At 38.4% G+C, this 13,821-nt stretch overlaps 1 protein-coding gene across 4 annotated transcripts in view; it reads right to left on the bottom strand.

The window, feature by feature from the left end:
- The window catches only part of PNPLA8 (patatin like phospholipase domain containing 8), a 39,916-nt gene that overhangs the window by 3,121 nt on the left and 22,974 nt on the right, over positions 1 to 13,821 (bottom strand). For 3 of the 4 annotated variants that reach the window (XM_060777629.2, XM_060777628.2, XM_060777630.2), the window contains one exon: positions 2,065 to 2,260. In XM_060777629.2, the coding sequence (XP_060633612.2) occupies positions 2,065 to 2,260 (196 nt within the window). Of the gene's footprint in view, positions 1 to 1,916; positions 2,031 to 2,064; positions 2,261 to 13,821 lie in introns of all 4 variants that reach the window. The other variant, XR_009631601.2, reaches the window with a different exon arrangement.

Raw genomic sequence — 13,821 nt, 5'->3', positions numbered from 1 at the left:
TTATTTTAGTTTCTACCACTCTTCTGCTTTTCTTTTAAATGAAGAATTAACATATTGCTACTAACAGGGATAAACAGGCCTGACAGAATTACACTACTTATTATCTCCCACGTTTTATTTGTCTGCCCACTCATAGCACTTCACTTTCATTCACCTCTACCCACTTATCATGTCTTTTTTCTATTTGAAACTTTTCAGATTGGCTCATCCACAGCTTAAACATATTACACCTTCTTTCAAGTATAAATCTGGAGATGGTGGGTGAAATTTAATGAGCAAAAGGAACAAGTCAGTTAACACATCCACTGCTTTCTTCTCTTGGGTCCCTCCTACCAAGGGTTTTTCTTCCAGACAAGCAAACTTCTGTTATCAGAACCCATCCAAAATAAAATGAAATTGGGGAAACATTGGGGAGGCAATGTTTCATGCACTTCTTGCCCTTTGTGTTAACCCTCTAAACCCTTTTTGTTTATGAATGAGACAGACCATATTAAAAAATATATGGGTCTGTCTGTTGTATGTGGTTTGAACTCATTTGCCCCAATTTTCCCCTATGAAATGTTGTGCTTTTGTTTATTCCCAAAACTGAAATCAGGAACTCTACTTTAAATATACTGAAGAAGCATGGAAATGCATCTGTATCATTTAAAAAGAGAAATGTAATTGGGTTGCAGTCATGGAGGGGACTTTTTCTTTTCCTGCTGTGAGTGTAGAAAAAAGTTGATAGTATTTACATTTGGAAGATATCCCTTATTGGCACCAACTGGGGCATTAGTAATAGTTCAAAGGGGGAAATATCCTTACTTCTCTAGTAGAACAGGAAAATATTAAATGTTTTTAACACCCCTTCTGCAATCCTGGTAATCAATAGTTACCAGGATTGCAGTACTGGGCCAGCAAGACATTGAAACATCAAGCACAGAACCTGTACAATGACCCATCTAGTTTGGGGATCAATCTGAGATCTTAAGCACATTATATTTGTACAAAAGGCCTTCTTGGGAGAGAGCATCCAAGTGAAGTGAGGACGGAAATGTCTACTTAAAACCTCTCTTCAAAATAAAATTACTAACAATGACCCATCTAGTTTGGGGATCAATCTGAAATCTTTACCATAGTATACACAAGGCCTTCTAGGGAGGGAGCATCCAAGTGAAGCAAGAGGGAAAACATCTATCCTTCTTAAAGTAGCTTCTCTTCAAAATAAAATTACTCATGCACATTCATATCCTGGTGGTAACTACATCTATCTATAAAGTCTGTCAGTGTTGATTATATGAGAACTATTGAAAACAGTCAATCAAACAAACCCTTCAAAAATAATTTACTAAGCTTGAAGTAGTAAACTCCTGATTGTCTACTAACTTCTACACTAGTAAAAAATTGATAGAAAAAGTAAAAGTAAAATCTTCTTCCATTCTGCATATTCATTATCGTTATCAGAGCCTAAACCTATAATAGCTGTTGCCTGATTACTATAATGCTCATTTGAGAACTTCTCTGGAATTTCAAAGGTAGTACCTTTCTTGAGGATAAAGCTTAATATCCTGAACACCTCATCAGCATTATTGCCACACTCTTCAGATGTGAGGCATTCATCAATCAAAGGGAGATTACCAACAGAATAACTGAGATACAGTCTCAAACAGTTAATTTAAATGCATATCTGGCAAGCTTTATCATCGACTGCCAGTACAATTCTTGCTCACCAAATATCTAACATACTAATCAGACAAAAGGCCACATTTTAAATGTATCATAAACATAGACTGATTTTAAACAATACATTTTAATTCTCTTTCTCTGCGGGCGTTGTAAACCCAAAATCCTCACGTGGATGACCAGAGACAGGGATTAACAAAAAAATTCCAATTCAAAAAAGGTTATGGAACATGTCCTTGATGGAAACGGAATACCTTTCGTGATGTTATTACTGTTTAATTCCTTTTATTCATATCTCAACATAGCATCTGTTGTGTTCCTCCAAATCACAAAACCTCTAGTCGAAAACCACAAAGAGCTATGTTTGCCTGTGGAAGAAAACATTAGTTACTAAGGACCAACCTTCAGTATCAGTAGCACTGCTTATGACATTAGTCAATTTAGCCTTCAAACTTGTGTAAGTGACATGGGTTTTCCCCTCGCTTTCATATCGGCCTGTTCCCAAGGATACAACGCACTGTAGTGGCACATTTGGCCAAAGACATTTGCACTCATGCACTGCCAAAGCTGTAGGATTATTTAAAAGCAGTCCTCCATCCTGTGAATTAAAACAAATCAGCATTCATAAGTTCATTATTACAGTATGCAATTTTATCACTGACAAAAAGACAGTATTACCAAGCACAGTATTGTACATTAATTAAATGATAACATCATATAGAATGTATTCAGTTCTGGTTGTTTAGACCCATGTAAATTCACTTTCAGATCTTAAGCCTCACTCAATAGAAAACTAACAGCCAACCATTCTTTTAACAATAGTATTATATGCAAACAGTGAGAGGCATCATTTTTCCACTGCATTCTGCTGTAGCTAGACCAGGGGTCCTCAAACTTTTTAAACAGAGGGCCAAGTTACAGTCCCTCAAACTGTTGGAGGGCTGGATTATCATTTGAAAAAAAAACCTGAATGAATTCCTATGCCCACTGCTCATATCTTACTTGTAGTGCAAAAACACTTAAAAACAATACAATAATTAAAATGTATAACATTTTTAACAAATATAAACATATTAATATTTCAATGGGAAGTGCGGGCCTGCTTTTGGCTGATGACATAAGATTGTTGTTGTTGTGTGCTTTCAAGTCATTTCAGACTTAGCTTGACCCTGAGTGAGGGCCAGATAAATGACCTTGGAGGGCCGTATCCAGCCCCCGGGCCTTAGTTTGATGAATACCCCTGAGCTAGACCATGCGAAAGAGCAGGCCCTCAGTGAACACACTACAGTTGTTGAGAGACGGGGATTACCAGTCTCCAGATTACTTGGACCTCCAATGACAGTAATGGTGCTATAAGCAGTTTTGTTAAATCACCACATTTTCTCAATATTTCTTGCCAACAAAAAGATAATGATAATAGCATATGATGTCAAAAAATTCCCTTCTGCTCCTTTAAAGTATAAGCCAATTGTCTGCACGACAGTAAAAGAGAATGTCATTTTCACATACTGCATACTGGTCTAGTATAGGCATTGTCATCTGCAGCAGGGCCAAGTTTCAGTCCAATGGCTGGTCACATCATCCAAGAATAGAAACTGGAAGACACTTCCAACTGCACCTCCCTGACTCTAGTAAGGCTCATATTTAGGAAGAGGACAGGGTGAGTAAAATGGTAAAACAGCACTCTAAGACACTATTATAGCCTCCTGCACCCAATAAAATAGTGGTTTTGAGGGGAGCCCAATGCCCACAAAAAGTCCACAAGACCCGCACACAGCCCATGGTCCCACTGCTGGTCTAGCAGCAAAGATACTATACCTTCTACTGCATGGCAAATTTCTAATCTAAGCACATATTTTATATTAAATTGCAAATACATATTTAGTCAGTCTGTTGATCCGTCAATCAATTATGTAAATAAGACCCATACATTACTTATATTGAACCTAAACAGTTCTTGGATACAAGCCCCAAGAAAACAGTATGACGATAGTATGAAGATTTTAAAAAATGGAGATGGCTGACATTCAGGAAAATGTAACTGAGTACCAGGTGGAAGGGGGTGAGCGGAAAGGGTAGCAAAGTTCCATGGTTTATCATTTGTCTTGAACCTAGCATCAGATGACACATTGGCTTGTTTCTCTCCCAATAAGCAAGAGAGAGAATCCACAGCCTGTTCCAGGGTTTCTTTGTCTAGCTTGTTTGAAAATAGAAGAATACTTCAGAGTACAGACTGCTCAAATGACACAGTAAGCCATACAGAAAGTTCCTTGGTTCATTTGGGGGTTTCTGCTGTAAAGCAGTTCACTAGCATGCTGCTTGTACTCAACATGTATTCCCTAACATTTCTTTTTCCACTGTAAATTGGATAGGTTCATACACATTTTGAATGTTGTGTGTGTGCGCGTATGTGTGTTTGAATTCTGTGAATTCCCTCCTAGAGAACTGGTCAGATGTAGAACCACTATTGAAGATCAATAACAGTCTGACTTTATATAAAACAAATGTAACTGGGGGGGGGGGGGTTACATGCTTTAGTGGTTAGAAGAAGAGTTTTTATATGAAACATGGCTCCCAGAAGTAATACCATCAAGATGAAAAAGAAATATGATTTCTGGAGTTTTGGCTAAAAGAAAAATATGTTGTCTGCTTACCTATGAAACATTATATGACAGTACAGTAAGACTACCATATCTGTAAGGGTTATGTTCCCAGCCATAGACCATGAACCAATGTCTTTACATTTCCTGATTTGTAGTACCAGCATATCAAAGAGCTGTCCTGGAGAATCGAGCAAACTAGGTCCTTTGGAGTGATTCCATCATAACTCCCAGGGGAAAAGCATAGTATGGAGGGCCTAAAAAATTCTTAGAGAAACGTTTCCCCCTGTAAACAGGTAAAGTAAACTGCATATATGGGTTCCAAGGTTAAAGGGATCTTAGCGTAGTTTTCAATTTTCTCTAATCCTTGCTAAACTGATCTTCTGAAGCATATGAAATCAGGAAGTTAGAAGAAACTAAATTGACAACTGCACTAGAGATCTATTGGCATTTGGGGGAGGGGGAGGATGACAAATATAGCCAGCTGCAGGGACATTTTATTGGCATTTTGGTCCTCGTCTTCCTTGATGCTTTTAATACTCAAAACCAACTTTTGTTTCAATCATATAATGTATGATGATTAAAACACCCTTTTCTCAATTTAAATTCATCTCATCCCAAGTATATCCAAATCACATTTATGCTTAGTATATTATTTCAACTACAGTGAATTCTTTATTTGTAAAAAAAAAAACCCAAGAAACTCCCTTTTTTTTAACCACAGCTGCAGTAGATAAAATAGGGATACAGATCAGTGGCTTGAAGAGAAAGTCCTTTCACTAAGCTTTCAGTACATTCTACAAAAGCTTTTTGAACTCTTCATGGACCAAGCAGTACACTGTGCATTCAGCAGAAGTGAGACGAACAGTAGACTCTTAGTGCATATTTTATAATTTTGCCTAAAATCAGATTTAGCTCAACTTCACATAAAAAAAAAATCTGTCTTGCTCTATGAATAAGCCCACTGGCTGGAGTTTCATACCCCAATTTTAAAGCTGATTATACAAAATATAAAAAGCATATAATGATAGTCAGACACATTCAGATTTAATGGGATTTTAAAAACCTAAACTCAAAGGACAAAAGAGACATATGCAACTTGTATCACTGTAATAGCTTCAGGTGAGAAAACCATGCAGCTCCCACAATATTTAACTCTTGTGCAAGTTTGGACAGAGGAAATGGGGAAATAATATATCCCATTTTTGATTTAAGAGTATAATCTATCTACCCAAACAGTTCAATAAATAGTCATCCCACTTATTCATTTTAAACTGAGGGGAGGAATAATGTGTCCTTCCATATGTCGCTGGATCACAAATCTCAGTAGCCCTAAGCAGCATAGCCAAAGTGTTAGATACTGGAAGCTGCAGTCCAACAACATATGGAAGCCACATGATTGTCAAACAGGGATCAGTTTAGCCTAATTTTACTTCACTGAGAAAGAAGAATATTCAGTATTAAAATAACTCACATCTAATGCACCCTGGTAGTGCAGCAGATTAAGCAGCTGAGCTACTGAACTTGCTGACTGGGAGTGGTGTGAGCTCCCACTGACAGCCCCAGCTTCTGCCAACCTAGCAGTTCGAAAACATACAAATGTAGAATAGATCAATAGGTACCCACTTCTGCAGAAAGGTAACGGCACTCAATGCAGTCATACTGGCCACATGACCTTGGAGGTGTCTATGGAGGTGTCTTAGGCTTAGAAATGAAGATGAGCACCACACCCTCCAGAGTTGGACATGACTAGACATAAAGTCAGGGGAAACTTTACATTTACCTCTATATTAACTGACCCACCAAAACTTCTTAGTCCGACCACCATTCAACTAAGAGAATTAACACTGCTCTTACACTGGACTCTAACGTAATAAACTAAAAGGTAACAGTCAGCTTTAAGGAGATGTTTTATTTTAACAAACAGCAGAAGACTTTAAATTAGTAAATAATCACATGCTCTAATGCAGACAACTCATTTTTGGATATGTAACACATTGTTCGGTATTCTATTTATAGTATCTATTTGCATTCCCATGTGTGGGGCATACGCTTGAGTAATCATTTAATCTAAATGTCAAGGGAACATTTGTCAAAACTTTGGGGTTGCTGAAAGACTAATGCCGAATGTAGATTTTCACAAGCAGAGCCACTTTAGGACATACTAGACATGAAATATCTTATCCTTAGATACCTACAGCATGTGTAGGAAAACAATCTACTTCAAAACGAGTGACCTGTTAACAAACACCCATATGAAGTGTATGTACAAGCTTTGCGTTTTACTGAACTGTGGGGCAACTGGCCAAAGCTGACAAGCACTTCATCCCATTTATTCTCCTGTCACTTTTCATGTTGCCTTTCCTTGCCCTCTATTTTGTCTTTTCTGCTCTCTGTTTATTCTTATTCCAACTTCTGTGATTTGCTCTTCACTACTTCCCAAATACAACATGAGCCACCTCTACTTCTCTTTGTAGCCTTGCATTCTTACACTGATCCCATGCCCTGCTGTTGCCATCAGCCCACTGGGAACATTTAAAAGATTTAATCTCTTCTATACTACCATTGACTGAAAATTAAATTCAAATCTAACAGATCAACCTTAAAGAAAAAGAAAGAAGGGGGCACAAAAAAGAGGAATACATTATTTGACAGCTATTACAATGGCACAGCACAACCTTGATCTCTGGGTACTTTTATGTATTAAAGTATTTGCTTAGTTTTAGATTAGAACTTCTAAATGTCAGACAGGCAACTGCCAAAGGAATTTATCTACACCACTTGTTTCAAAAGATCCCCTTTAAAAAAGTGTGTAGGGAACAAGTCACAGGGCAAAAGACTGCAACTTTTAACTCAGTCTTGATTATTTCTTGCAGACTCAAGGAAAGTGCACTCTCTCTCTCTCTCTCTCCTTTTATAAAAGAAATCCTACTTTATATGCTGCCCTCAAAAGCAGTAAGGGCAGAAAAGGCAGAAGCCTTCCTTAGAGATTAGCTCCACTTAAATTAACACATTAAAGATACTGATAATCACTTCTGCCCAACTCTGTTCCTTTAAGATATCCCTTATTTTCCTTTCCCTTTTGTAAAGCACTGCAGATTTCCCCATTATTCATAGTGAATGATGGGATGAGATAATTCAAATAACGCAGACAAGTTGCTAATTTCTATTCTTCCTGAAATTCAATAATTCAGTATCTAAGTTTTGGACAAGGGATAGTATTTTTCAGAATGCCTTACAGTTGTTTGGCCTTGTGAAACGGGCTGCCAGTACACTATGGTCCACAACAATCAAGTCAAAATGCACTCACACTTGTTAGGTATAAGCTACTGTGCTGGCTTTTGAAAACTACAATTTTATTTTTTTTTCAGCAGTACTTTATATTTAGAATTTTTGATAACATACAATGGACGGGGTAGAATTTCAACAGTTGTCATATTGCGCCTGGTGCTTCCCCACCCTTTGTCCTAAAAGCGGTTTTCACTTCAGCACAGTGAAGTTATGTGAACTGAATACCATGGTACTGAAAGATGTGATTTAGCAAAGCCAATTCCGATACTTGGAGCTTGCTGCCTCCATAGCAACCATTTCACCTCAATGCCTGTGCAGACATGCTTTGCATTTCTAGTTCATTTTCACAGACTTGCTCTGTTGTTTACCTTCATTGTGTTTGCGAAAAGAAGACTCTGGGCTAGCAAAAGAATACTGGAGACAACGAAAATTTGAAATGGACATTTTCCTTGCAGATTGCCCTCTCCCTTTTTTCTAAATGAAATTCAGCACTAAAATATTAATGTTACAATTTTGCTACATGCAGAAATGGCTTTAAAAGCATTTGTTAAAAGTATTTTACTTACTGACTTCTTTTCATTGATGCTTACTAACAGAGACATTCCAATTAAAATGTGCTAAAGCTTTAGTGTCAATTGTTGTGCACATTCTTCAGCTTATAAGTATTTTACAACAATTTTAGAGGGTCCTGCATTTCACTAATGGAACCAAAATAAGAGTGAACACTAATAGTATATGCTTAATTTCAAGAAATGCTGTATAGTTTTAGAAGAGTGAATTATCACTCTTCTAAAACTATACAGCATTTCTTGAAATTAAGCATATATAAGTGAGGCAGGTAATTGCTGCTTTTGCATCTCTGAAGGCAGGTTTGAGGATGCCAGAAGTCATTTGGCTTCAGCTCCCATCATTCCTAAGCAATAATTAAACTGGTTAAGTCTGATAGGAGCATTACCTGGAATGCTGTTCATGTCCCAAACCAATTTGAAAGAATATTACTATCTCTATTAGACCATACTATATTGAAATGCTTTGAGTAGCGTAAAGTCCTAAAAAGGGAGAAATGATGATTCCACAATAATGGTTAGAACCCACATTCTCCTACTCTCTTTCAGTCCCTCTCCACACCCTCTGTTCTGCTACTTCATCACACTAAAGAATGAATCCACTTAAGATCCAGTTGCTATCTCCTGCAGGATTCTGGGGTTTGTAGTTTAGGGAGGAGCCTTTAAAAGACTCCCGAAACTACAAACTCCAGAATTCTGCAGGAGACAGAAACCGGAGTTTTAAGAGGATTCATTCTCCATTGTGATGAGGCATCTGGAAGGCTACAAAAACACCAGGAACTAGTTTCAGAAACTATTAAAGGCTACATCGGAAAACGAGGAGAAGGGAAAAGGTTCAATTACATGGCGCTAGCAGCACCAATGTACCACCAGATTTCAGCCAAGCATTACAAGGGAGTTTGATGTCCCTTTGAAACTGTGGAAACCCAAACCCTATACTTAGTTGTCTCATCTACATGACAGATCCATTTATAGTCTCTATTCATCGCAACTACAAAATCACAGCCCTGACACATGTAAGGTGTCTAGAGTTCTAAATTGCCTTCTCTTTCACATTTGACAGCAAGAGTAGTCACAATGTGATGGGCAGGGGGTGACAATATGTCTGGGCCCAGTACAAGTCCAAAGAGGAAAGGCAAGTGCTGGTCTTGGAGATACTGATATTGTGTCTGGACTGGCAGCTGACAATGCCATCAAAATTCCACAGCGGCCCTCAGTATACAGTTTTATTCCCTGTACGTTCCCAATGCTAGAATTTAATACCATGGCAGTAAGGCATGGGACACATGCCTGGGAAAAAGCACTCTTGTCAAGCTCTAGGATTCAGAACTAGCTTAAAAGTTTGTTACTACCAGTTGAAATACAGCACCCCAAGCTCCATATCACAAATTCTATTGATGGGGGTCTTTGCCTATCTCCACCCCAGTTTTAAGCACACAAGTCCACATTATAACAGAAATGACTCTTGTGCTTTGTTAAGCTGTAATAATTAGTCTACATGAGTGTGAAACTGGCCCTATCACTCAAGCAGAGAAAGAAATACAATGTTAAAAAACAACTTCCAATAGGTACACGAGAACAGGGTTTTTACTGGCATAATACAGAAACTAGAATCTGTATACTCTAGATTTGGATGCTAGGGATGCACACCACATATGCAATTGTCTATTATGGGATCTTTTTGTGCTCTTTGTGCTCATGTGGAGGAGGATATGTTGTTGATAGTGAAAAATGCTACCATCTCCATGCTGTCATTTTCTTACATGCATGGTCCTAGGCACAAAGCTGATCTGAGATGTTCTGGACGAATGCCTGAGCCACAGGAGCATCAGAACCATCTGTTCAGACACCACTTGACCCCAAGGATGCCCATTCCAAAGTAATTGGAGGAAAATGTACCTTGGAGCTGTTGCTCTTATTGTTGCCAGAAGTACTATTTTTCCCCCTTTTCCTCACCATTATTTGTACCTGTGGTTATTTTAATCTTGCTTCAGTTACCCTGGCCAGCGACATGTCCACACCTTTGGAATAAAGACTACCAAGTTTGGGAGCAAAATTGTGTGTATATACTGGAAATATAACTCCACATCACTTTAAGGAGAGTATTTTATGAAATAGCAAAGGGTCATACACTTCTTATTCTATTTTTTCAGATTCTATACAAAAGGCAAGAGGGTACACCTTTCCTCTCACCAGCAGCCAACTTTCTTTTACATAAAAAGCTTATTAGAGAACATTTTTAAAAAGCCACTCTCAATAAATATATAGTTAATGGAGCCATATTCATCTGAATCTCATTGCTCCATATTTACAGAGATGCATTTCTTTTTATACATTAGGATAGAACAAATAGTGGTGCAACAGCAGATTGTGTACATACTATCTGAAAGTTTGATGATTCTCATTTTCGGTGAGAATAACGCCATTGTTTTCAATTGAAAATTTCCAGGTTAACACTTCCTGGAATCACTGGGTTGCTGTGAGTTTTCCAGATTTTATGTCCATGTTCCAGAAGCATTCTCTCCTGATGCTTTGCCCACATCTATGGCAGTGACCACGTGGGGAAACTAGGCAAGTGTGGTTTATATATCCGTGGAATGTCCAGAATGGGAAAAATAACTGTTGTCCGTTTGAGGCAAGTGTGAATGTTACAATTGGCCACCATATTAGCATTTAATGGCCTTGCAGCTTCAAGGCCTGTCTGATTCCTGCCGGGGGGAATCCTTTGTTGGGTGGTGTTAGCTGGCTCTGATTGAGTCATGTCTGGAATTCCCCTGCTTTATGAGTGTTACTCTTTGTTTACTGTCCTGATTTTAGAATTGTTTAAAAGAAGCCATTGAAATCCACAAGCATGTCGACAATTTCAACAGAAAGGAGGAAACCATGAAAATGAACAAAAGCTGGCTACCACTTTTTTTTTCCAAAAATCAGGGGAATTCCAGAAGTGAATCCATCAGGGCCAGCTAAAACCTCCAAACAAAGGATTTCCTCTGAGGATGCCTCCATAGATGTGGGCAAAGCTTCAGGAGAGAATACTTCTGGAAAATGGCCCTACAGCCTGAAAACTCACTGCAACCCAGTGATTCCAGCCATGGAAACCTTCAACATCGAAATATCAGGAGAAAACGCTCCTGGAACATGGTCATACAACCTGGAAAAGTCACAGCTACCCACTTCACAATGTATTTTCTGCCTTTTAGAAATTAAATATTTAAGATGGCAGTCTAAATGTTAATATGGTTCCTGTAGTTTAGCAAAATGACTATTGCATTTGTATTAAAGAAATTCTAATGAAAGCACGCTTGAACTGCCCTTAACATTTCCTTTCCTCATCAAACAAAAAAAGAAATTATCTGGGCAGAAGGATCTTCACTTCTTCCATAACAAGGTTTGCAAATATCACAGAGATAAGGAAAACCTAGGAAACAGCACACTAGCTGTACCTCATGGTAAACTGACATATGCTGGTAACCTTGACTGTAAGGGCCCGTCTACACAGCCTATAACCCAGAATACTAAGGCAGAAAATCCCACAATATCTGTATTGAACTGGATTATCTGACGCCACACTGCCATATAATCCAGTTCAAAGCAGAAAATGTGGGATTTTATTCAGTTGTGTGGAAGGGGCCTAAGTAACAACTATCAGTATGAACACTGGTTGAACAGTTTTAAGTTACCACAGATTTTCAAAACAGGACAAAGAAGAATACTGACATCTGCTGCATCAATTGTAACAGCAAAGCAATGTTAAAGTCAGCAATTCACTGTATCTTGTACCATTGTGGAAACTTTAAGAATAAAAAAAGGGATGGAAGGGGGCCAGGTTGACAATTTTCATTTCATTTCAAGCAGCCTCACACCCACTGCTTCAATATAAAAAAGTATTTAAGGTTGCCATACAACTGTGTCTGTAAAATTTTCCTCCTGAAAGAAGAGCACTGCTTATTCTTAACACTTAGGTCTATTTTATTTACAGGTACAAATGTAAATGTTTTGGCACTCTATAAAGGCATATACAATTTGGGTCCAGGCTATCTGGAAGGCCATAACTCCCCATATGAACCTGCTCCATTTTTTGAGATCTCCACGGAAGATAATTTTCTCAGCCCCCCCAAGTGATGTTAGGACCTTTCTTGGTGTAGAAAGAACCATTTTTAAGGTTCTTTCTACAGGCGGCTAGGCTGGCCCCCCTTCTGCTCTTTTTTTAGTTTTTAGCCATTCACTAGTTATTCTGTAATGGTGGGAGGGTACTATACATTCTTCACCATTTCTTAAGTTTTGAATGTTTTTCAACTGTGTGGTCTTTCATATGACAGTTTGGTTCTCTCCTCCCCCCCCCCCCCCCCCCGCTCTATACAATTGCATCCTATTTAATATATAGTATAAACTGCCTTGGGTCCTGCCCTAGGTGAAAGGGAGAATATAAATAAATTAATAAAATTACATTTTAAGTCAGTATGGAGCAAGGCTTCCCCCCTCCCCCCTATGCTCTTAGCACATGCTTGCAACACTGGCTTAAGATCAATTTGCGAGGATGTGGCGTTTTCTCTTTTATCTGCTTGTGTTAGATGCCACAAGGCATTGTAGAAAACTTGATGATTATGCACACATCCGACTGGGTGGCATTTCAGTCTACAGCATCTACTAAGTCTTGAGCAGCAGTGACAGTTTAATGATTCCAGGTTCTGTTGAAAGTTCATAATAAGTAGTATCCAATATGCTTTTTATATCAAATCCCATGTATAATAGGAATATGGGAACTCCCAAGTCTGCCACCCTGGTTCTCCTTGTCTTTACTATTTTAAGACAGAACTTTGATTTTTTTTCTTTGCGTCAGGAGTGACTTGAGAAATTGCAAGTTGCTTCTGGTGTGAGAGAATTGGCCGTCTGCAAGGACATTGCCCAGGAGATGACCGGAGGTTTTACCATCCTGTAGGAGGTTTCTCTCATGTCCCTGCATGGGAAGCTGGAGCTGACAGACAGGAGCTCATCCTGCTCAGCAGATTCGAGCACCAACCTTTCAGTCAGCAGTCCTGCCGGCACAAAGGTTTAACCCATTGTGCCAACGGGGGCTCCTAGAACTTTGATAAACTATCTGAATGAAGTGCACTGACAAAATACAGTGTTTTGACAGAAGAAATAATTCCCAAACAAATAAAACCAGCACAAATCAACGAATTAGCCAATTTTCATAATAAAAAAAAAACAACAACCATCATACAGATTTGAAGAAGCTACAATGTGCTCTTAATATTTGCTGGGATCTGATACCAAAGTCACTATATCCATTCTGAGCATATTTTTCCTTCATTTGGTACCAAATTTTCTGTTAAAGAAGTAATGTCCAGAGACACATGCACTTCATTCACAGAGGTATGCCTGAATTTCTATTTCTTTATTTCACTATCGTGACTTTACTGTATCTTTGAAAGGCTGAGCAGACAAACCTAACAGAATAGTCATTATTTCATATATACTGGACAGGTACATGTTTTCAACAGGAATCTCTTCTCGTCACCTAAGTGTTATTCCCAGCTACAGTACACATCATCATTAAGTACTGAATGGCAAATCAAGGAAAGTCCTATGGATTTAATACGCCTGTTCCACCTGGAAATAGCAACTGGATTCATGTCTATAGTAGTAACTTTTTTTCATGATACCACATAGTATGGGTATTGCTCATGATGCCTCTCTTT

Source organism: Anolis sagrei, chromosome 5 (assembly GCF_037176765.1).
Source record: "Anolis sagrei isolate rAnoSag1 chromosome 5, rAnoSag1.mat, whole genome shotgun sequence".
Lineage (NCBI taxonomy): Eukaryota > Metazoa > Chordata > Lepidosauria > Squamata > Dactyloidae > Anolis > Anolis sagrei.
This window is presented reverse-complemented; position numbering and strand designations above follow the sequence as displayed.